Source organism: Calliphora vicina, chromosome 5 (assembly GCF_958450345.1).
Source record: "Calliphora vicina chromosome 5, idCalVici1.1, whole genome shotgun sequence".
Classification (NCBI taxonomy): Eukaryota; Metazoa; Arthropoda; class Insecta; order Diptera; family Calliphoridae; genus Calliphora; species Calliphora vicina.
The window spans coordinates 76,690,243-76,715,464 of NC_088784.1; the positions used below are offsets into that span (position 1 = coordinate 76,690,243).

General features: G+C 29.9%; 3 protein-coding genes across 3 annotated transcripts; 1 reads left to right on the top strand and 2 right to left on the bottom strand.

Annotated features, from left to right (window-relative positions):
* Nucleotides 1-459: 459 nt before the first annotated feature.
* LOC135961073 (methyltransferase-like protein 25B) lies at nucleotides 460-2,714 on the top strand. The gene is made up of 5 exons (XM_065512543.1): nucleotides 460-573; nucleotides 625-828; nucleotides 1,351-2,192; nucleotides 2,261-2,451; nucleotides 2,512-2,714. The coding sequence occupies exons 1-5, from the start codon at nucleotides 472-474 to the stop codon at nucleotides 2,592-2,594; spliced, it is 1,422 nt and encodes a 473-aa protein (XP_065368615.1). The 5' UTR covers nucleotides 460-471; the 3' UTR covers nucleotides 2,595-2,714.
* A 5,127-nt stretch (nucleotides 2,715-7,841) lies between these two features.
* LOC135961674 (zinc carboxypeptidase-like) lies at nucleotides 7,842-9,389 on the bottom strand. The gene is made up of 2 exons (XM_065513213.1): nucleotides 9,027-9,389; nucleotides 7,842-8,963 (listed from the first exon to the last, which is right to left on the bottom strand). The coding sequence occupies exons 1-2, from the start codon at nucleotides 9,387-9,389 to the stop codon at nucleotides 7,971-7,973; spliced, it is 1,356 nt and encodes a 451-aa protein (XP_065369285.1). The 3' UTR covers nucleotides 7,842-7,970.
* A 5,542-nt stretch (nucleotides 9,390-14,931) lies between these two features.
* LOC135960700 (zinc carboxypeptidase-like) lies at nucleotides 14,932-20,984 on the bottom strand. The gene is made up of 2 exons (XM_065512061.1): nucleotides 20,531-20,984; nucleotides 14,932-16,133 (listed from the first exon to the last, which is right to left on the bottom strand). Exons 1-2 carry the CDS (start codon nucleotides 20,888-20,890, stop codon nucleotides 15,141-15,143), a joined length of 1,353 nt encoding a protein of 450 aa, XP_065368133.1. The 5' UTR covers nucleotides 20,891-20,984; the 3' UTR covers nucleotides 14,932-15,140.
* Between the last annotated feature and the right edge of the window lie 4,238 nt (nucleotides 20,985-25,222).

Below are 25,222 nucleotides of genomic sequence, written 5' to 3' on the forward strand. Positions count from 1 at the left end.
ACAGCGGTTGATTTGTTATCATACAAATAAATGCAAATCAGGGATAACAATTGTGGCCTTTTCAACACTTCAAAAGTACTCAGTTATTCCAAAATTGATTTTAAAAAGATTTGGAGCATAGAGAAATACTCATAAAGCGGTAACTAGAAAAAAATCTAACAAAAAATTTACTCTACAAAATCACCCCCATGGGGCGTTTGGTTTACACATATGTTTTTGACAAGTGGGTTAGGTATTTTACAGGAGAGTTTCCTAACTATGGTATAAATAAAGTTCCGTTATTCTGCCCAAGTTATTTTTTATGTTAAGAAATAAAAATTACGCATGGAGCCGGGGGTAAAGATTGGAAAATAAGATTATTAAATTTAATTCTCATTTTAGTACAATTTGAACAAAAAGTACTTTTGTGGAAATTTTAAAAATCGGCGTTATCATCCCTGATGTAAACAATAATAAAAAAAGAAAATAAACATGGAATATCAGTTTCTTTCATCATCCGATTTAAAAAGTAAAATAAATAATTGTTTGAATATTATACGTAAATATGATTGGCTTATAAATTCCTACGTGTCAGTAAGTTATAAAAATATCCAATTAAGATTCGTTAATATTTTGTTCTTTTAGGATTTCTATGTGGATGATCATTGGTCTAAATTGCCAACATTATGGCGGGATTGTTTTCAAGATTTGCCGCCGGATCATTTAAGTTATTTGTTGGATACCAGCAATGCAGATGTGCAAGATGTTTGCAGAGTATGGCTCTTAAGTTTGCTGGCACTAAAAAAGGCTTTTAAGGAATTGTGTGTTAAACGCCAACAAAACTGTGAGGTAAATTTGAATTAGGTGTTTGTGGAACTCAATTACATCCCTAAATTACTAAAATCTTAAATATCTCCAAAAATAATTATTCGATCCCAAGTGTATTGATACGATTTAAAAGAGTTTGAGATGTAATTATATTTGGAAAACTGTCTGTCTTTATTTCAAACCTCAAAATTATCAAAAATCAGTGTTGATTATTTTTTCTGAGTAGCCGGAATTTGGCTGGGAATATCAAAAAGCTTGGTATGCCAAAAAGCAGGGCTTAATTATTTTAATCTGTATAACTCTATATATAATGTATAAAATGGAGCATAAAGAATTTGTCTACCATTAGTCTTAGAATCTGAAACACTATTAATTGAAAAATAAGTTCTACAAGTTTTGTAATAAATTCCCAAAATTTAAGGCGAAGTGTTTGCCAACAAGTGACCAGAATTGATTTTGAATAAATTGAGAATAAAAATGCAAAAATCAATGAATGATTAGAAACTCATCATAGAAAAACTTCAAAATTAATCTTAATTTCAGCATGTCCTACCTCGTAGTTCCCTACTCGATCATCCCAAACTAAAACATATATTCATTAAAGGTGTCAAACCCAAAAAGCGACATGAGTTGGAATATATGGCGGCCTTGTGTAAAAAGATTTGCACAGAAAATCCAGTAGATTTTGTTATTGACTTTGGTGCCGGTTTAGGTCATTTAGCCAGAGTTTTAGGCTATGCCTACAACATCAAGGTCTGTGGCTTAGAAATGCAAACCAAACTCAATGGAAATGCCTATGATATGGATAGAAATATGGAAAAACTCATAGAGAAATATTTGCCCGCAACAGAAAATGTGCAATATCAAAGTCCAACACATGTAGATCTTTGTCTAACCGCCCAAATGACAAGAGAACAATTTTTGGCTATTATAGAAAAGGCTTTAGGTCTCACAAATGAAGACTATACATTTGGTATAATAGGTTTACATCCCTGTGGCGACTTGGGAGCCATTTTAATGCGTATGTTTTTGCAATGTAAACAAGCAAAATTTTTAAATTTTGTTGGTTGTTGCTATCAAAAATTAAGCACAATTGAAGGACGACTGGGAGCGGAAAAAAAGCCAACACAACAATTTTATGGTTATCCCTTAAGTGAATATTTAAAAACGAGTTCGTGTGATGTGCGTTTAAGTTATGAGGCTAGAGAAATTTCCTGTCATGCCACGGAATTGTACAATGAACGTTTATCTCAAAAAGATTATGACTATTTGAAAGTGCATTCATTTCGGGCAGCTGCTGAAAGAATAATTGTTAAGCATTATCCTTGTTTGAAACATTCGGGTTTGAAAAATGTTAAACATATACCAGATATGAAATTTGAAGAGTGAGTAGAAGTAAATTAAATGATTTCGAAAATTGCTTAGTTTTTACGGTTTTTTTGTTTGTTTTTAGTTATTTTTATAGAGCTGTTAAAGGCTTACCTGTGGAACATCTAACTGAGAATGATTTAAATACTTCAGTAACTTGTAAAGATCTTTTAAATTGGAAAAATATTTTGATTTTTTATACATTGCGTTTATTTTTTGCTCCCTTAATTGAAAGTGTTGTACTGTATGATCGTTTGCTGTATTTACTGGAAAATGGTTAGTATCTTTTACAATTATTTCGTTTATAAATTTAATGTCTTGTTTATTTTACTATAGACTGTGTTGTACAAATAAATCCCATATTTGATCCTAGGCTGTCGCCCAGAAATCATATTACAACAGCTGTGAAGAAAAGCTAAAAATATGTTTGTAACAATTATTGTTAATTGTTTAAAATTGTAATTTATATTGAATGTGTTACTCAGGTTTGTAATTGAGTATATGGAACATTTTTTCAAGAATTTGTGGCAATAAAATAAAGTATGAATTTAAGAAAAAAAAAAACATTTTTTTATTTCAAAATTGTTTATAGCATCAATGTTTGAAGTTTCTTTTTTGCGAAAAATATTATAAAAGGAATTCAGGAATTTCTTTATAAATTGTCCTCTTCAATTTCCAATATTCAGATTCATTGTGATGACCAAATATGTTGCTAATTGAATGATTCCATTATATCAAGGTTGGCTAGAGTTACCGCTAAGCTAGTGTTACCCATAAAATACTTTTTCAGCTCAACTCAACCTTCGGCCACCATTTAAATGTTCTCCCACCACTAGCTCTTAAATTGTTCTAGTGATGACGAAATGATTCGATTTAGGTGAAACATGTATGATTTTTACATTAGCGTGTCATTGGAGATCATGTGTTTATGTAAGTATTTAAATATATGGCTTTTCCATTGAATGATTGCATAGAACCAATGCAGCAAGTTCAAGGAATTAACTAAGTTTTTTTCAATGGTGAAATTTTTCATAATTTCAAATTTAAATAAGTAATAATGACTCACAAAAATTGTATTGTTTCTGAAATTCGACAAATAACTAAAGACAAAGGGACTTTCGATCACTGTAGATGAGTGTTCCGATAGCTCCCTATAAATATATAAATACTAGCTGTCCCGGCAAACGTTGTTCTGCCATAGCTCACACAAAGTTTGAAGACTCCCACAATAATAGTATTCTAGATATGTAATAATAAATTTTTACTTTGTATGGGAGGTGCCATGCCCATTGTTACGATATAGATCAATTGTGAATCTAAACCATTCAGGTACCCACTCAAACACACACAACAAATTTCACCGAAATCAGCCCAGCCGTTAAGGGAGAGTTCAGTTACTAACACACGTACAGAAGAATTATTAATTAATTCTTTATATATAAAGAAGATTACTGCAAAAAGTTACAATTCTAAAAACAAATCTTTAAAAATTTTTAACTTAGGACTTGAACCAATGAAAATAAAAGGTACGGAATAAAATATTTCTTATTTAGCTGGCGAAATATTAGAAGAATCGCAATTAATAATCAAAATATTAACTTAGATTAAAGTGGAGTTGAATGTGATTTTGAAACGGTCGTCGAAAGTGATATTGGGGATGACATTTATAATGATTACATTGAAATAGATGAAGGCCATGATCTTAAAATATATTTATATAAGTGATGTTATTAACCGCGTACGTAAGTGTATCAAAATATTTAATAAATCGAATGATAAACACAAATATTGCAAACTAACGTTTTGTTGCAAGAAAAGCATGGAGTTCGTCTTATACATGATTTTGAATATCGTTGTACATCTTTGTCTAACATGGTAATAAACTTTTTGCGTATTTGTAAATGCGTCAATCATGCACTGCCTGACTTCAAATTAGCCACGTTCACTGACAATGATATCAAACTTTGGACAGATTCCCTTTATTGTGTAATTCCCCAAGACCACTTTATTAAGCAAAGATTCGGTAACGTTGATAGAGCTTGATGTATAATACAATTTGTTATAAATAATTTAGAAATAGTGAATATGTAATTAATTTATGTGCTGTTTTTCTATAGCGAACGAGTGCTTTGAGTGGACGTTTAACATGTATTTTGTTTTTGTTACAATAACAAAACACATGTTAAATTTCCACTCAAAGTACTCGTTCGCTATAGAAAAACAGCACATTACTAAAGAATTAGTTACTCAATTTAAAACCCGAATTAATGAACGACATAAAAAAGTTCTTAATACGTTTATAGTGTACTTGAATTCAGGATCATGTCCAACTAGCTCAAATTTGTTAAAGCATATATCCAAAACGGAAACTAAAGGGTTTGCTAGTTAATTGTTTTGTAGATTGTTCGGGAATTTATCTGATCAGAATATTTCTGATGAAAATTTAATGATGGATTTTGTTTTCGAATGTTTTTTTAACATTATGAATACTTGAATTGTTAACTTTAACGTTATTTTTTGTTTTTCTTTAACAATAAAATATTAAAAACCGACATCAAAACTTTATTCTTTACTTTTTTAAAAAAAAAAATTAAATTATTCGAATAATTCGATTAATTTTAAACGTGTGATCGAATTATTCGAATAAGTTAAAATCTTTTATTCGTTTTATTCGAACAAGAGAAAAATCGAATAATTCGAATACCCTAATATCTAATGATAGATATTTTAAAGTCCATTGAAACGATGTACAGTGGTGGCCAGGAATTTAAGACAAAAATTGTTTGCTAAATTCCATGTAATTGTCAATTATTTTTTCAAATATTTCCACAAATATGTATGCATGAGGACTGTTTTAACACACAAGTGTGTTTTATTCGACTGTGTCAATTCAAATATAACGATTTTAAGGGCTGATTTAAAAGTAGCATAATGCTTTCAAATAACAGTGCTGTAATAGCAAACTGTAACATATCTGTGGGCATTATTAAATAAAAGCTTTCAGTTGATTTGATCGTTAGTTGGCAACACTGTATTCGAATTCGAATATTCAGTTAAAGAACATTGTAGAAAGTACACCACAGATGGCGTATGTATTAGTAAGATCTAGAATATTCGAATTTTGACAGTTAAAGAACAATCTAGAATGCAGATGGCAGTGTTATAAATAGTGGCAGAGGTTGCAGTCGTGAGGGAGTTTATCAGAGACGCTTTTCGAATAAACATCAACTGAGTGCCTTAAAGTGTGTTGTGTTTTTCAAGTAAATTCGTGTACATTATAAAATGTGTCTGTATTTCTGAGAATTTATAAACGTGTATAAAAAACATTGAGTGGCTATTTAATTCTGTGGTTGTTGTACATTTTGAATAAATAAAGAGTTGTTACAATTTTTAAACTACTAAGCGGCTTTTATTTGCAATCAAAAGTATCCGGTTTATTTAAAGGAAATAAACCAAACGTTTTGAAAAGGTTAAAACGTAACAATATTCACCATGAACCAGTGATGTTCAAAAATAAAAATGAAGATGTATTGGTGAGAGAGCTACCCAGCAAACTAATGTCAAACACTTAAAATATTAACAAAATGAAGAAAGTTTAGATTTAGAATGTTTGTCAAATAAAACCAATTTATTAAATGAATGTAATTTAAATATTAAGGAAATGAAAAAAATATACATTGTAAGTCCGAAATTCTCTTAAATTTTGTATTTATTTTTGACTTTGTTTTATTGTGTTCAATTGTAATTGAAACGCGTGTGTTTGCTATGCTTCAAACAAAAACAACCAACAACAAAGCTTAATAATTTTCTGAAAAAAATTGCGATAGTCCGTCACATGTGGTTTCTTCGCATTCTCAGCGATGAATGAACAAAAGTTTTTAAAAGAGCATAACAAATGTGTGTAAATTTTTCAAACAATTGTTGTATGGCGTGAACATCACTGCCATGAACACATAAAATTTTTCTACAACTTCACAGAAAAAAGTTTCAACATAAATAGTATGATTTGATTTCATTGATTTCAATTCATAACATTTATAAATAATTTCTTATGCTGGGTATACACGTTACGATAAGTCGTACGATAAATCGTATAAGTATGAAATTAGTAACGTGTATCATGTTGTCGTACTAACGAAGTATGAAAATCAAAAATTTTTGATTTTTGTGATATTTTTTTTATTTTATTTTTTTTTTTCAAAGGAAATAATACGATTTGTAGTAACGTCTATCACAAAACCGTACTTCTACTCATACTACGATTAGTACGAAAATTAGTATCGTGTATACCCAGCATTAAATATTAAGATTTTTTCATATTTTATGTTTTCAAATTAAATCTAGAAGGCTTGAAAAATATAATTTCATTTTCATTTATATTTTTTTGTTTTTGAAAAATGTTTGAAATTTTCCTTGGAAAATATTTTATTTATTTTTATGATTTTCAGCCACAAAATGAGCAAATATACGCGAAATTGATTAAATTTTTTTAAGGGGATGATATGCTTAATGTTTATGGATATTTTATTATGTTCAATGATATTTTTTAAGTTTCAGATATTGTTGATTCATCTTAAAATATTGGCCAATATATGGCTACTAAACAAATATTTTTACATTAATTCATTAGATAATCCAATTATAATGCAATTTATTATAAAATATTATTAAATTTATGAAAAAAAGCAAAAATTTCCGTCATGAACAATTTTATAATATTTATGAACATGTTCTTAAACTGAATGAAAAAAGTTTGGGAAAAAAAAGTCAAGTTCGATTAATAATATTTATTACAAAATTCATTCCAAATATGAATTTCTTTTTTCTGTGTTGACCAACAATTTTTTTTTAAATAAACATATTTTCTCACATTTATAGCATTATCATTTTATTATTATAAAATATTCGGACCAAATTTCGTATTTTTAGTTCCATTAGTTTCGGTCATATCATGTTATTAACAGCGGATGTTCGCTGAGGTGGGTCAACGTATTTCCACATATCTTTGTCCATATATGTTTTACCGATTTTTCCAAACATTTTTCAGAAACTAGAAACATTAATAATAAATTTCATACCCTCTTAGAGGTCCTTTTATTTTGGCTCTATCGCACTTAAAATTCAGTTGATGAAAAAAATTCAAGTATTTGGCTTAAATTGGTGGCCACCACTGTATATAAAAATATTTTTTACCAAACATTTTTTTTCGCTAATAAATAAATTTTTTTTTTAAAAACTTAAAAAAAAACTTGGAAAGAAATTTAAAAATATTCGACAATTTTTTTTTTAATTTTTGAAAAAAAATTTAATTTTTGAAAATTTTAAATTTGTATTTTAAAGTATAATTTGATGAAGGGTATATACGATTCGGCACAGCCGAATATAGCTCTCTTAATTCTTTTATAACTATTTCTATTGTTACGTTTTACCTTTTAAAAACGGTGGTAATTTTTATTGTAAATAATTGTTACTTAAAAATTTGTGAAAATGTCATTCACTTTGAACAATTTCTAAATTTTTTTGCTGTGTGCTGATTTATGACAAAATTAAGAACATGCATTAATTTTATCTTTCATCTTATTTGCATATTAAAAAATAAAAACAAAGAAATATGTATATTATCTATAAATATCTTTAAATAATAAACATATGAGAAAGCAATGAGATTATGCATACAAAAATATTTATTAAAGAAATAAAAAAACACAATATTTAACTTTTTATAGATATTGCAATATCTAAATACAGGCAGTTGTTGCTGTTCTCTTTTACTTTCACTTTAACATTTTCTAAGATTAATTATAATAACCTTTAGCAGCAGCACCCTTAACAATTGCCTGAACAGCAGCAAAAGCTTCCTGAGCTGTAGGCAAAATCTCTTCGGCTGGTAGAATAAACATGTCTTGGCTATCGGGTGGACCACGCAATTCAAAAGTATAGGCAATGGGTATTTTTTGCACGCCATAAACCCAGTCTATACTGCTGCCACTGGAGGGATAAATAGTTTCAATTTTACTGCCACTGGTATAATGTTGACCGGTCAATTCCTTTATAGCATTCGAGGCCGCTTGACCCAATTCCTTTAAGTCATCGTAATTGTGAGCATGCTCCTTGGTGTAACCATAGGGGAACATAATCATTTGCGAATATGAATGTAAGGATAAATAGGTTTTAATTTGTTCTTTTCCCACATTATCCTCCACAAATTTCATTAGACGTTGTGTTTCCAACTCAGAGCCAGCCGTTGGTCCTGAAAAATCATAACGACTGGGATCACTACTGCTGCCCGTGGAATTCCAGTGATCAGGATAATTACGATTTAGATCAACTCCTCGACTGATACCAAATAATTGACGATTCTTACGCCACATACGATCGTGTTCAAAGGTGAATTTATAACCATCTGGATTAATACTGGGGAATATAATCCAATTGTAGGTTTTGGCCAAACTTTGTACACTCTCATCGTTTGAGGTTAATAGTGAGTTGATTATGAAAGTAGCCGTAGCGGGAGCTATCCATTCTCGAGCATGTATGCCCGCTTCTATGAATATGGCTTTATTAGCGGGATTATGGGAAATTTTAACACCTTTAATGGGAAAGCCTTGTGTACTATTGCCCATATCGAGTAGTGTTACTACGTTGGGATATTTCACCACTAACGATTGCAACCATTCGTAAATTGTTTCCAGATGATAGTAGTGATGCCAATCGAATTTTAAAAGATCTGTGCCAATGGGTAAAACGGAAGCATAGTTTTTGTCGATTTTCTCTTGGAAATTGTAGGTCTGAAAAGAGGGAATTAATTTTAAAATTAAAAAAAAGGTAGGTAGCACTTTAAATCATCTCACCAATATACGATGTTTGACCTGATAGTGCTCAAGTAAATCAGCCAAGTCCGCCACTCTATGGGCAGCAACTAAAATTGACAATTTCTGTCCCACCTCACGAGCATGACCTATAAACGACAAGCTATCACTTTGCTCCTCTAGTTTTTGAAAAAGCTCCACATGCTGTTGTGTTGCCAATTCCACATTATAAATACGATAATGATCGTAACGTGATCGATTCTTAAAGGGTTCCGTACAATGATCCTCATTGCTGCATAAAGCACTAGAACTGCTAACCGTTTTTTGTTCCGACATTTTAATAAACCCTGTAAACCAGAATACTACAGTTAAAATACTAAATATATTCCAAAAATCATTTGCCATTATATATGTACGTACAAATAATACTCCGAATGCTCTTTCTTTTTGTATTTTTTCAAAATTGAGTTAAACAAATATGTTGTTTTTTTAATCCAGCCGGTGAGTTAAAATGAGTTTCTTTTTATCTATGAGTACAATATTAAATGAAATAGAAAAGATCTTAAAAATTTGTATCTTAAATAGAACTTTATTGTTTTTATTTTCAATGATTATTGCTTTTGTTTTCTGCTGGATTGAGTATATGAGGAAGAGTATTTTGTGAATAGAATGTTTATAGGGGATAGAGCTGCACAAAGACTATTACTGAATGTTCTTAGAAGATTTATAAAATTCTTTTGGTTTGATTTTGTGTTGTCTTATTAAAGGCATTTTCACACGGCAATACTCATTATTAATATTTGTCAAAATTGTAATACAATTTCATTATCTAAACTAAAATTTGATTACATTTTCATATAATACAAATGATTTGTTTGATTTACGTTCATAAAATTTGTTAAAACAATTTAATTTTTTTTTTATTTTCTTATAAAATTAATGTGCTGTTTTTCGATAGCGAACGTGTGCTTTGAGTGGAAATTTAACATGTGTTTTGTTATTGTAACAAAAACAAAATACATGTAAAACGTCCACTCAAAGCAATCGTTCGCTATCGAAAAACAGCACATAAAATTTGCAGAAAAATATCAATAGGTGTGTTCGCGTACTTTCCAGTAACTTTATTTTAGAGAGTAAAAATAAATTAAAAAAGTACGCGAACAACAATTTGTAAAAATAAGTTGTATTTTATTATAAATCAATTTAAAACGTTTGTTTTGTGTTATTTTACTTCTTTTCTTTGGAAAACTTGTATATTGTATTTATTTTCAATATTTTTGTTTTGTTTACATTTGCAACAATATGTTCTAAAGATATTTTTTATGTTGATATTTTTTATTGGACAAAAAATGTCCAGTAAAAAATATTGTTACGAAGTTGTACTTGAATTCAAATATAACGATTTTAAGGGCTGATTTAAAAGTAGCATAATGCTTTCAAATAACAGTGCTGTAATAGCAAACTGTAACATATCTGTGGGCATTATTAAATAAAAGCTTTCAGTTGATTTGATCGTAAGTTGGCAACGCTGTATTCGAATTCGAATATTCAGTTAAAGAACATTGTAGAAAGTACACCACAGATGGCGTATGTATTAGTAAGATCTAGAATATTCGAATTTTGACAGTTAAAGAACAATTTAGAGTGCAGATGGCAGTGTTATAAATAGTGGCAGAGGTTGCAGTCGTGAGTGAGTTTATCAGAGACGCTATTTGAATAAACCTCAACTGAGTGCCTTAAAGTGTGCTGTATTTTTCAAGTGAATTCGTATACATTATAAAGTATCTGTATTTCTGAGAAGTTATAAACGTGTATAAAAAAAACATTGAGTGACTATTTAATTCTGTTGTTGTACATTTTAAATAAATAAAGAGTTGTTACAATTTTCAAACTACTAAACGGCTTTTATTTGCAATCAAAAGTATCCGGTTTATTTAAAGGAAATAAACCAAACGTTTTGAAAAGGTTAAAACGTAACAATATCATGTTCTCTATCTACGAACTGTCACTTTTAACACTCTCTTGCTCTCTCATTACAAGTTTTTTAAAGTAAACAAACGGAATCCCGTAACTTCCAGTGATAATTTCTACAAATTATTACAAATTATCAAGTACGCGAACACAACTAATATCAAACAACGAAATAGTTTGAATATTATAGTATAAACAATAAATTAATTTTTCAAAGTAATTTCTGAACAATCTGAAAGGATTTAATAATAATTGTCGTCTGAAAATAACTTAACCGAGACCATATGTTATCGGCGTAAATGTTGTTGTTTTGCTTTTCCTATCCGAAGACTTTGTTTTGATGGGTTTTGCATTATTTTCATTTTGTTTTACCGTTTCTTCTTCCATATGAATGGAAGAATCAAAATACAAACTAAAATAAATTGATAGCGTATGCAAATAATTTTAACCCATAATCAGTTCAAAGACACAATCCAGGCTGTCAAATTGGCACACTACTAAATAGCTCTCATTGTTTAGAAATGTAGCGGAAATGTTATTATTGAAACATGTTTCGAAAATGTCGAATTTTGTGCCAACAAAGCTTTTCTTCTTTAATATGAAAAAATTGCCGCTTATGGTTAGGTGCGGAACCAGAGGGGGGTGAAATAGGAAAATAAAATATTTTTTAAAATTTTTGATGTTTTATATTTCTTTTTAATGGCTCTTATGATTTAAAATTAATGCAGAAAAGATTAAGAATTTTTTTTTCACGGTTTTATGTTATTTTTGGAACCAAGCATTTTGTAAAATTTTTACGTCTAGCAACAAATGGGGCAAGAACGTGCAGCTGGAAATGTTTGCATTAGGTAAAGGAATAATATAAGAACTTATTTCGAAAATATTGTAAATATAGAAATTAAGTTTTTTTCTTTTTGCTTTTCTTAATAAATAGATCTATCAATAGAATCAAAAATAATGACGATCCGTTACATAGTTTTCGATACATTGTTTTACCTAAAAATGGTCTGTTGAAAATTGAAAATCAGCCAACTTTGAATGGCTATATCTTCTGAACCAAAAATCTGATTGTAATAAGAGTAGCATATCGTTGGGCAATTTACTGTAAAATAGGTTTATTCAATATTTTTTAGGGGCACATGAAATTTTGGATTTTTGCAACCTCACTTCTACGAGCGCCACAGTGCGTCGATGCTTTTAACCAATGCAATTGTCTCCTTTGAAATATCTTGTCATTCCCTTATAATCGCATCTGATAAAGCCTCCTTCGTGGTATCATTTTGAGTCCATATTTTAGATCTTTAATTTCCCATAGGTTTTCAGTGGGATTGAAATCTGGCGATATTGCGAGCCACTTTAAAATACGAGGAAAATAAGTCTCAAACTAGGGACTTATTTTCCTCAGCTGTGAATCTGTATTCGATTCCAGTCATAGTACATTTTTATACCCTACACCACCATAGTGTGGAGGGTATTATGCGTTTGTGCAGATGTTTGTAACGCCCAAAAATATTAGTCTAACACCCACCTTAAAGTATACTGATCGACTTAGAATCACTTTCTGAGTCGATTAAACGATGTCCGTTTGTCTGGTTGGCTGGCTGTCTGTCCATGTAAACCTTGTGCGCAGAGTACAGGTCGCAATTTTGAAGATATTTCGATTAAATTTGGTACATATTATTTTTTCGGCTCAATGACGAAGCTTATTGAAACTGGCTGAAATCGGTCCATTATTTCACCTAGCCCCCATACAAATGTCCTTCCGAAATTGGACTTTATCGGTCATAAATGTTTAATTTATAAATGTATCTCCACAAATTACAAAATTGATGTCACCAAATTTTGTTACGATCGGTCCATAATTAGTCATAGCTCCCATATAGACCCGCTTCCGAAAATCACTTTAACGTGCATAAATCGCTTAAAAATGTTGGTATACTCACAAAATTCAACATAATAAACTTTCATATAGACATACATCACACGACCTAATTTCATGGTGATCGGTCCATAATTGGTCATAGCCCCCATATAAGGCCCACTTCCAAAAATCACTCAAAAATATAAATTATTGAAATTTTAAAAGAAATATGGTCGGGATTGACCTACCATACTTTCTTACTTGTTTGATATTAATTGAACCCATACCTTCCCCTGAAAATTGTCACAGACAAACTTAACGTTATTATTTGTGTACTTAGGGTTCAGTCACTTTCCCTTTGGCCGTCTTACAAAGGTTCTCCCATAACTGTCTCTTAAATTGTAGTTGGCTTCGTCCGAAAAGAGAACAGTATTAAATTTCTGTCTCGACCAGTTTAAATGCTCTTCGGCAAATTATATACAGGCAGTACGGTTTTTTTTTTAGAAATGAGTGTTTTTTTCGCAGCCTGATAGCATCCAAGACCAGTTTCTGTTGCCCTCTGACTAACAGTTCTAGAATTAATTACCTATTTCAGATTATTGATAACCTCCCGGGAGTAATTTGGTAGTTTCCTGTCAGACAGTGTAACCCCGATGTTCTAAATCTCTGGTTATTTTTTATCGTGACGATATTCTGACAGTCCTTATACAAAAATTATATTAATTGGAAGTATATCGTTACGAAAAACCATAACCAGAGATCGCGAAAATGGGGATAAATATACTAGCTTAATCGTTTATTTATTATGATTCAATAAATAATGTTTTACTGTTTTTTTCTTTTCTAGATAAATTTAACATTTTGTTTATTTCCTTTAAATTGTTCAAATAAAATGCATTTTTGATACCTATACAGGATTCATATTACCTCTGACTTTAAAATAATACTAAAAATATCAATTATTGTTAATAATTACTATTAATATGGGTTAATTTATGCGAAATTTACTGTTCATTAGAATGACCCTAAAAAGTCGCAGATTGTTCCAAATGAAATTAGTTTTAAAATCAAATAATGCAAATAAGGGAGCTATATTAGGCTATGCCGAATCTTAAATAAACTTCACCAAAATATACTTTAAGCTAAAGATTGAAAATATTTTGTGGTGAAATTGTGTTGCTGAAATAATTTTGTTATTGAAAAAATATGGTTGAAACACAAATTTATCAAAAGTCGTGGCAGTCGTAGTTTATATCTTAACTATTTCTGAGCCGATTTTCTCGATTTGAAATAGAAATCGAAGCGGGACTATATATTGAAGTATTAATGAAGTATGTAAGTTATTTGGGGGCTATGGAAAGTAGATTTCAACATACAGACGGATAGACGGACATTTTATATCGACCCTAAATGCCGCAATATTGGGTCACATTCGTACTTGTTCTTTCGTTTTTATACACTATATAAAGTTCGTTATATTTTCTAAGTAGATTAATATTAGCTGATCATTTTTGTTAGATATTAATGGCTCTATGATGAGTTTTCTTGAGTTTTTTTGCAGGTATATTTTATGATTCATATTTTATTAAGAGTAATATTTCATTCCAAATATAATTCATTTACTTGAGTAAGTAAGAAATCATATCAGAATTATATAATACGTTTTTGTACTAAGTGACTTTTACGATACCGCTTTGGTAATTTATGGCCGCGTCTTCCAAATACGAACGACATATTCCGAGGCATCCACGATCTATCCTGTTCCTTATTTTTGATTTTATAAACTTCGATTATTTCGGTAACGGAGTTTTAGAGGTAACAGTAGTCGAGCTGAAAGAGTATTTTAGGAATAATGGTTGCCTAGCGGTAACGGCCGTCAAACTTGTTTAAAACATTTCAAAGTAGAATGCGCAAGATTGATACACCAATGTATTGGGTATAGTTCCGGTTTGGTTGCTATTTTAAATCTAAAATCAGCCCACAAATGGCTGAGATATGAGTTATAAAACCTCGGGATTTGTTGATATATTTTTCGGCACAGCCGAATATATTACTTTTACATGTTTTTACCTACACTCACCCATCTTTATTATAAAATTTATCAGCTCGTATAAATTATATTTTATCTTATTTATTTAAAATTAAAAAAAAAATGGAGAACAATAAAATCCATTTATCTAAAAATCTCTTACAATATAAAGTTAACAATGGAAATAAATGAGATTAAACATACCACAACATTTATAAAACAAAAAATAAACAACATTTAAATGTTTTAAAATATTGTATTATTATTTAGTTAGTTAGCTAGTTAGTTGGATTATTCATTTGAAATATCCCTTAGCTGCGCCACCCTCAACAATGGCCTGGATGGCAACAAAAGCTTCCTGAGCTGTAGGCAAAATCTCTTCGGCTGGCAGAATAAACATGTCTTGGCTATCGGGTGGACCGCGCAATTCAAAAGTGTAAGCAATGGGTATTTTATGAACAGCATAAGCCCAGTCCATACTACCGCCACTGGAGGGATAAATAGTTTCAATTAAACTGCCACTAGTATAATCACGACCAGACAACGACTTTATGGCACTTGCAGCAGATTGACCCAACTCTTTCAAGTCATCGTAATTGTATGCACGATCCTTGGTGTAACCATAAGGGAACATAATCATTTGCGAATAGGAATGTAAGGCAATATAGGTTTTAATTTGTTCCTTTTTGGCATTTTTCTCGATAAATTTCATTAGACATTGTGTTTCCAACTCAGAACCAGCTGACGGTCCCGAGAAATCATAACGACAGGGGTCACTACTGCTGCCCGTGGAATTCCAGTGATCAGGATAATTACGATTTAAATCAACTCCCCGACAGGTGCCAAATATTTGACGATTCTTACGCCACATACGATCATGTTCGAAAGTGAACTTATAACCATCCGGATTAACACTGGGAAAGATAATCCAATTGTAGTTTTTAGCCAAATTTTGTACAGTTACATCATTAGATGTTAGCAGTGTGTTAATTAGGTAAGTAGCGGCAGCTGGAGCTATCCATTCACGGGCATGTATTCCCGATTCTATGAATATGGCTTTATTAGCGGGATTATGGGAAATTTTAACACCTTTAATGGGAAAGCCTTGTGTACTATTACCCATATCGAGTAGTGTTACTACGTTGGGATATTTCGCCACTAACGATTGCAACCATTCGTAAATGGTTTCCAGATGATAGTAGTGATGCCAATCGAATTTTGAAAGATCTGTGCCGATGGGTAAAACGGAAGCATAGTTTTTGTCGATTTTCTCTTGGAAATTGTAGGTCTGAAAGAAGGAAATTAAACAGAGAAATTTCATATTGTTAAAAAGTTTAAAATAAATAAGTAAAGGTTAAGTTAAAACAGTGATCCAATGAGGTACTATTATGTACCTCATTGGATTGTAACCACTTGATTACAACCCTAGAGATTTCTTTGAGGTCATTGTCGTACTGAAAACTTCAAAATAGGGGAATATTTCCCTCAGCTTATAGATACATAACATTTTTTTTTGATATGAACAGCGGCCCTTCCTTGCATTGAAAAAACAGCCCCACATTATTATATTACCACCGCCAAACTTGAACTTGGGGTACAATCTATTTTACTTTTGTATACCCTTCACCTTCGCGAGAAGGGTATATATAAGTTTGTCATTCCGTTTGTAATTTCCACAATATCATTTTCCGACCGTATAAGGTATATATATTCTGGATCCTTATAGATAGCGGAGTCGATTAAGCCATGTCCGTCCGTCTATCTGTTGAAATCAATTTTCTTAAGACCCCAGATATCTTCGGGATCCAAATCTTCAATAATTCTGTCAGACATGCTTTCGAGAAGTTTCCTATTTAAAATAGCAAATTCGGTCCACCAATGGCTTAGATATGAGGAAAAAACCAGGACAACCTCGATTTTTGACCTATATCTGGATTACTAAGCCATTGATATAGACAATATGGATAGCTAATGATAGATATTTTAAAGACCTTTGCAACGACGTATGTATATAAATTTAAAAAAACTAAACATTATTTTTTAAAATTTAAAAAAAAAAATTTTAAATAATTCAAAAATTTTTTTTAATATTTTAAAATAATTCGAAAAAATAGGTCAAAATTTGTAACTGATTTTTAAACCTATTTTCGTAGCCCGAATATGCTGTGATTTGTCATTCATGCATATTCGAAATCAAATTCGAAAATTAGAAGTTATGTTCGAAAAATTTTTAAAACTCTTTAAATAATCTCTAAATCATGAGGATTCTTAAAAAAATGTTAGCTTGAGGCCAATTTCTTACATTTGCAATCTCAAACTTAAAAATATTTGAAAAAGTTAAAAATGTACATGAATTTAGAAGTATTTTCAATATAGTACAATATCGGAATAGAATACACAGATATGAATAGGCTGGTCAAATGGTTGTGGTTTCGAAAAAGGGCAAATATATACCACACTCGTATTGTAGAATGTCAAAATAACCATACGATTCGATATTATTTTTTTCATATCTGTGAAATATTCAAGGAACTCTAAAAAGAAGGAAATAAAATAATAATAAAAAACATTTGTAATAAAAGTTTTTATTTAAATGCTCTTAAAGAAGTATTTTATCTCTCATTTAATTCAAATTACTTATAACATTATAAAGATTGAGCCGCAAAAAACTTATACTTATATTAAGTTAAATAAAACTTAAACCGTTCAATAAAAAAATTCTCAAAAATACTTGAATTTTTTATTAAAATATTGTTCAAATTCATTAAACATTAAAGTATTGGTATATTACTCGGTATTTATAATTTATCCACCTTTTTGGGCGAGGTGGCCCACTTACGCTTAAAATCAGACATGTTTCTGTGTTCTTTAATTCTGTTTTAAAAGAGCCCAATCCCAATAAGCATTTTTACTGGCATTCAAGTTGAAAATAAGTGTAATTCAAGCCTTGAATTTCAATAGCATACTGCAGTAAAAAGGAAACATAAATTCAAGCCATATGTTTTTTTATTTGAAAAATATTTAATTTTTTCAAATATTTTTCAAGTTTAAAACATTATAACATTTGCATTCAAGTCAAATTCCAACAAAATGTTCAAGTGCTTGAATTTTTTGGGCTTTGTTGTTTATTAGGGTACCTTTCTACAGGCCGAAGTTCTGGATTTGCCTCCCGTGGTACAAAATTGACATTATGGTTTGAGTACCACTCAAGGGATTTTTTCCATAGTGGCATGATGACAAATCGGGCCAGAAGGCTGATTTAATATTTCTGTGTTTATCGTACCTGATGCCACAAATGATTGGTTTCTTTTGCCATAACTGCAAATGGCTTGCCACACAAGAAAATTCTTGGAGAATTTTGTTTGTTTTTTGTCCGGTATTGTTCTAGAACATTACCTCGTCCATCAGCTACACAAAAATCTTGACGCGGAAGTTGTGAAAAGTCTGCCATTACATAAGTTTCATAATCCATCACACAACAGGTGTATTTTTATACCCTTCACCATGAGAGTGGCAAGGGTATATGTATATAAGTTTCTCATTCCATTTGTAATTTCTACATTTTTCATTTGTATATATGTATATTCTGGATCGTTATAGATAGCGAAGTCGATATAGCCATGTCCGTCTTTCCGTCTGTATGTTGAAATTAACTTTCCGTAGCCCCCAAATAGTAATAAACCGGGACGACCTCAATTTTTGGCATATTTTTGACCTATGGCATATTTTTGACCTGGATTACAAAATCATTAATATAGACAATATGAGTATCTAATGATAGATCGTCCATTGCAACGATTTATATAAGGCTATATTAAGACCTACAATGGGTCAAAATCGGGAAAATATTTTTTAACCCTATTTTTTTTTAACCAAGGGAGGGAATGTAAGAAAAGATAAACTCACTGTTTATTGTTGGAGTTTTGTTTAAGGTTTGATATTTTTACAAATAAAGCTTGAGTGTCTGTAATTCTCATTCACTCTATGGCTTGATTTGTATAATATCTTTAGTTTTTCTAAAGCCTTTTGGGAAAAGGTTTCCTGATGATCTGGCCTAAGCAACCAGTGAAATGCGCATAGGAACTAGCTAATCCCCCAACAATAAATGTCAGTGAATTTATCAATAATTGGGAAATTTAGCACAATTCTTACTATGACAAAAAATTTTTTTTCATAAATACTTTTTCCAAAAAATTAAAAAAAACAATTTCGAAAAAAAAACTTAAAAAACAAATTTGAAAAACAATTTAAAAAAAAAAATTAATTTTGTTTACCTAAAATATTTAAAAAAATGTATTTTAAAGTATAATTTGGTGAAGGGTATATAAGATTCGGCACAGCCGAATATAGCCCTCATACTTGTTTTTATAAAATTTGACCTAAATTTGTTTGCTGGTTCTTTTGCTTATAACTTCTTTACCGCATTGCGATCTGGAACTTTCTGAACTTTATACGACTTCAACTCAGCAATAGCTTTGGCTCTGCGCACAAAATAATCAGAGCATTTAATTTTTTAAGTTGCTTTTCTGATTGATGTGTTCGGTGCTCTTCGAAAGAGCTGTTTGACTGTTTTGCCTTACTAATATCTGTTAGACCAGTTTTTCTTCTAGAATCTAGATACTGGGTTTCTTTTAATGTTTAAGTCTTCCTTATACTGTTTAATTGCTTTGGAAACAATGAAACCTTAAAATCTTTTGCTGTTTTTAAGTCCATATTGGATTTTTTTGAAAAGTTTTAAATATTTTTTCACCTACTTTTTTTTGAAAAATTAATGATTTGGAAAAAATAATATCTGACATATTTTAAAAGGCTAACGTGATTAAAAAATAATGATTTGATGGACCAAGTATAATTTTTGGCTGGAATAGTGTGTATAAGTTTTTTTTTACTCACTCTTTATTAGTTTTTTCTAAAATGTTTAACCAATATCTATACCAAAGAACTTCACTTTTGTTTTAATATAAAAAACTTTGTCAAATTAAAAATTTAAATGCAGAATTATTGAATATTTTTGGAATTTTCAAATTACACGGATTCTGAGGAACGTAAAATGAAATCGATCGGAATAAAAATTACGGAACAAAATGAGTGATAGGCCTGATGAACTGATTACTTCTAGGAAATCTGGCTTATAAACTGAGATATAGTGAGAGCTTGTTTATTAGCTTTTACACGTACACATGAATATTATTGTAAGGCGTTATTACAATGAAATCTTGTAATCTGATATACATAATAAATTATTTTTTAGCACTTAAATGAATACACGAGAAAAATTGTAAAGTGTCATTAAAAATAATCAGGGAGCAGCTAATGCATATCAATCTTAACTTAGCTATAGGCCCGTCACCTGTTGCTTGTACATATAGTTTTCACTAACAACGATTTATCGCTGGTTATATTAGTGATGGTCTTTTTCAAATAAAATTTGGATTAGGCTTAGTAATAGCCAGATTACACAGTGCAATTTTGCAAAATTTTAAGATACTACGGCAGCTTATAACATTTATTTATACCCATCATCAAGATGAATCTGTGTATGTTTAAATGTTTTATCAGCACCAAAACCTTATCGTCAAAATGATTTATTAAATAATATCTCTTTTAATTGTAAAATGTTATGTTAACAATTACAAAATTTTTAAATTACATTTCCTATAAATTTAGCACTTTAAATCAACTCACCAATATACGATGTTTGATCTGATAATGCTCGAGCAAATCAGCCAAGTCAGCAACTCTATGGGCAGCAACTAAAATCGTCAATTTCTGTCCCACCTCACGGGCATGACCCATAAACGACATACTATCACTTTGTTGCTCCAGTTTCTTGAACAGATCTACATGTTGTTCTGTGGCCAATTCCACATTATAGACACGATAATGATCGTAACGTGATTGATCCTTAAAGGGTTCCGTACAACGATCTTCTTTGGTACAAAACGCACTAGAGCTGCTTACTGACTTTGACTCCGACATGGTTACGAACACAATGAACCAGAGTACTGGTAAAATATTAAATTTATTCCAACAATCGTTTGCCATTATGTTGATGATACAAGTAATTCTCCGGATAGGCACTCTTTGTTTGTTTGTTTTTTTTATTTTCTCAGTATTTTATTTTAAAAATGAGTTAAACAAATAGTTTTTTTTATCCACTATTACTAGTTTGAGTTGAAATTTATTTCTTTATCTACGAGTAGGTACAATAAAAAAATAAAACTCACATATTAAATAATAGAATTATGTACCTACGATGTGTTTTTGTAGTTCTCTTTATTATCTTTTGGAGTGAGGGTACGTACGAAAAAGTATCGTATGAATAGTGAGTGTTTATAGGGGATAGAAGTGCCCACAAATGAATGTGTTTAGAATATTTGAAAACAAAATATTAATTTATTTAAAAAAAATGTTTGTATCTGTTTTTTGACAACTTGTTGTTAGATTGTTTCACAAACCGAGACCATATGTTATCTGTTTTGTGTTATTGCGGTGGTTATTGTTATTGAGTCTCATAAATGAATTGCTTTCTTTATCAGTTCCTTATACCCAGACTTTGTTTTGATGAGTCTACATTATTTTATTATTTATATTTTACACCGGTTCTTCTATACGAATGGAAGTATCAAAATAGAATAAGAAACTAATTGATTGCGCATGTACAATAATATTAACCTTTAAACGATGTTGTTCATCTTATTGGTTTATTGATTGGATTTTGAAAGAAAAGTGAGCCGTACAAATTATAATGAATCAATCCATTCGAAAGTACTTAGTGTTTTCATACGAATTTGTTCGGTTTACTTTTCTTCCGACTTCATTCCATAAATTGGACCATTTTTTACTGCAACTCGCTGTTAATATTTATATACACAGTGCCATCTTCTAGTAGTTTCATGAATTATCTAACGGACAAAACTAGAATATACTTATAAACAATGTTAATAACAGCGTGTTTTCAAATTTCAGAATTTTTTGATCATGACATTGGGATTTATTGAGATCATAATAGGGAATAAAAATATGAAAAAATTATGTCAATACCTCTTACAGTTTTTCCGTACCTGCGATTTAAATTCAGCGATTTTCAAGAAAAACAAATTTTTTGTCCATATTTTGGCGAATGAGCCCAATTTCCTTACTGTTATAAATTTTAAGTAAAACCTATTCATAATATTATAGTCCTGGTAATTTTTAATATGGTCTGAAATTTTTACTAAAATCGGAAAAAGTTAACCTTAAAATCGTGAAGGTCAAACGTAAAATTTTTCAATATTTGGAATTTCTATTGAAAAGATAGCGAAATGTTATATATTTTGGACCGATTTTAATGAAACTACCACTATTTTATAAAAAAAAGCCTAAAAAAACGTTGGACCAACATTTCACAACTTAAAATACTTCTCTTATTATTTTTTTATTCGAAAAACTGTACTGGTTTTTATCATAATTTAGTATTAAAAAATTCCCGGGATTGAACATAGATATTTTTTTTATTATTTCCCGGGAATTGAAAATGTCCGGGAAATTAGAAACTCCAGTCCGAACAAAGTTTTTTTTTTTTATATATTTTGATTCAAAACAAATTACCAGCTCAAACTGCTTTGCTCATTTTTTAAAATTTTAGTCTCCTCTTTTAGTAACTTTCGTGTTTTAAATGTTTTAAAATGTCAGACAGACGGATATTTTGTTATCTGAATACAACATAAGCTAAAGTCACACTAACAAATTTAGTACCAATCGGTCCTTAATTTATAATAGCTACCCTATAAGGACCGCTCCAGATAATATCATAAATGAGCATTAATATCAGATATAAATATGGGGGATTTCACGTCAAGTGAACCAACTTTTAAAATCGATGTCTTCCGATCGGTATGAAATTTACACCAAGAAATTTAGACCTATTGGATAGTAATTCAGACACAATTTTTCAACAAGATCGGTCCAGAACTCTCTGAGTTAGAGGGGGTCAAAATTTTACATTTTGGCCAAACATGTGATTTTTCTCATCCATGTAACTTATTACCTATTGTTCTTAGCAAAATGTGTTCCAAATAGTTTAGATAGCTATTTCTTCAATCTTTCAAAAAAAATATTAAAAAAAAAAAATTTTTAATATTTTTTTTCCGAAATCAAAAACTTTTTTAACTTTTTTTTCAAAATGGGCCCTTTTTTTCTTAAAATAAAGCTTAGATATTTTCCTTGAAGACCTATTTGGTCGCTTAGTGGGATGAGAGTGGGATATCTTTCAAAATAAATGTTTTGTAACTCAAAACATGCAATTTTTGACTTTTTTTGCAAAATCAAAAACTTTTTTAACTTTTTTTTCAAAATGGGCCCTTTTTTTTCTTAAAATAAAGCTTAGATATTTTCCTATCAGACCTATTTGGTGGCTAAGTGGGATGCGAGTGAGATATCTTTCAAAATAAATGTTTTGTAACTCAAAACATGCAATTTTTCACTTTTTTTTCAAAATCGAACTTTTTTTTCCAAAATGGGGCCTTTTTTTAATTTTTTTGCTCAAAAGAAAGCTTGTGTCTAGTCCTTTAAGATCTATTTGGTCGCTTAGTGGGATGCGAGTGGGATATATAGCAAAATTAATTTTTTGTAACTCAAGATATACAATTTTTTATTTTTTTTTTTGGCAAAATCGAATGGTGAATTTAAATAACAATTGTAATAACTGTCCCTTTATTAGAAGCCGATGCGGTACTTGCTATTCATATCCGATATTCGACCCTTCACCTTCGTGAGAAGGGTATATATAAGTTTGTCATTCCGTTTGTAATTTCCACAATATAATTTTCCGACCCTATAAAGTATATCGCTACCTTAATATAGAAAGGCCCTAACTAACATTTTCATTACTTTAGAGGAGAAGAAAATAACTTAATAAAATTTAAAGTTCTGTAGTTGCAATTTTTTTTTTAACACAGACTTTTATGAAGGTCTTCAACCAATTTAATGTTGTGACATTTAATTTTATTTTATTAATGGTGTATTACGGGATTATCTATCGAAGTATGCAAAAACTGAAATACAAGGAAAAAGACAGGACAACATTTTTTTCCTATTTTTTACTAATGCCCAGTTACTTACAGAGTAAAAATATTTGGTAAGTTTTATCCGTAGATATTGATTTGAAATTAATGTAAGTTACCTTTTAGGTAAATTTATCTACCGTATTATACACCCTAGATATCTATTTGTTGAAATTACGGGCATAAGTCATTAATACAGACAATATGAGTATCTAATCATTAGATTCTAATGATAGATATTACAAAGACCTTTGCAACGACGTATATAAGTAATTTGGATCTACAATGGGTCAAAATCGGAAAATATATTTTAAATATTTTCAGTTTAACAAAATTTATTTTTTTTGGAGTTTTTTAATTTTTGTAAAAAAAATTTTTTTCGAATTGTTTTTTCAATTTTTTTTTTTTAATTTAAAAATTTTTTTTTTGTTTTTTCAATTTTTTTTTTTAATATTTAGCGAAAAAAACTTTTGGTGAAAAAAAAAGTTCGGGTTAAAAAATATTTTTTCCGATTTTGATCCATACATCATAACATAAGGTCTTTGAAATATCTATCATTAGATATACATATTGTCTATATTAATGACTTAGTAATCCAGATATAGGTCAAAAATTGAAGTTGTCCTGGTTTTTTCCGCATATCTCAGCCATTTGTGGACCGATTTTAAATAGCAAACTTCTCGAAAGCATGTCTGACAGAATTATTGAAGATTTGGATCCCAAAAATATCTGTGGTCCTCAGAAAATTGATTTCAACAGACAGACGGACATGGCTTAATCGACTCCGCTATATACATATAAGAATCCAGAATATATACATATACTTTATAGGGTCGGAAATGAAAAATATAGAAATTACAAACGGAATGACAAACTTATACATATATACCCTTCTCACAAAGGTGAAGTGTATAAAAATATTGAAAAAACTAAAAAAATTAAATTTTTAAAAAACAAAATATTTTAAAATTTAAAAAAAATTTAAAAAAACAATTCGAAAAAATTATAAAAACAACTTTGGAAAAAAAAAAAATTTTATTTACCTAAAAATATTTAAAATTTTTATTTTAAAGTATAATTTGGTGAAGGGTATATAAGATTCGGCAAAAACGAATATTGTGCTCTCTTACTTGTTTAAATTACAATCTATCTATCATACAATCTTGTAGCAGTCTAATACTTCATTAATGATTTTTATATCTTGTTTACACAATATTTATGCAAATGCCTTAAGAAAATTTCTCTTAAAATCTTTAAAAATCTTGACCTAACCTATTTTTTTCTAAGAGCAATTAAAAATAATATACATATATCTCTTAAGTTAAAAACACAA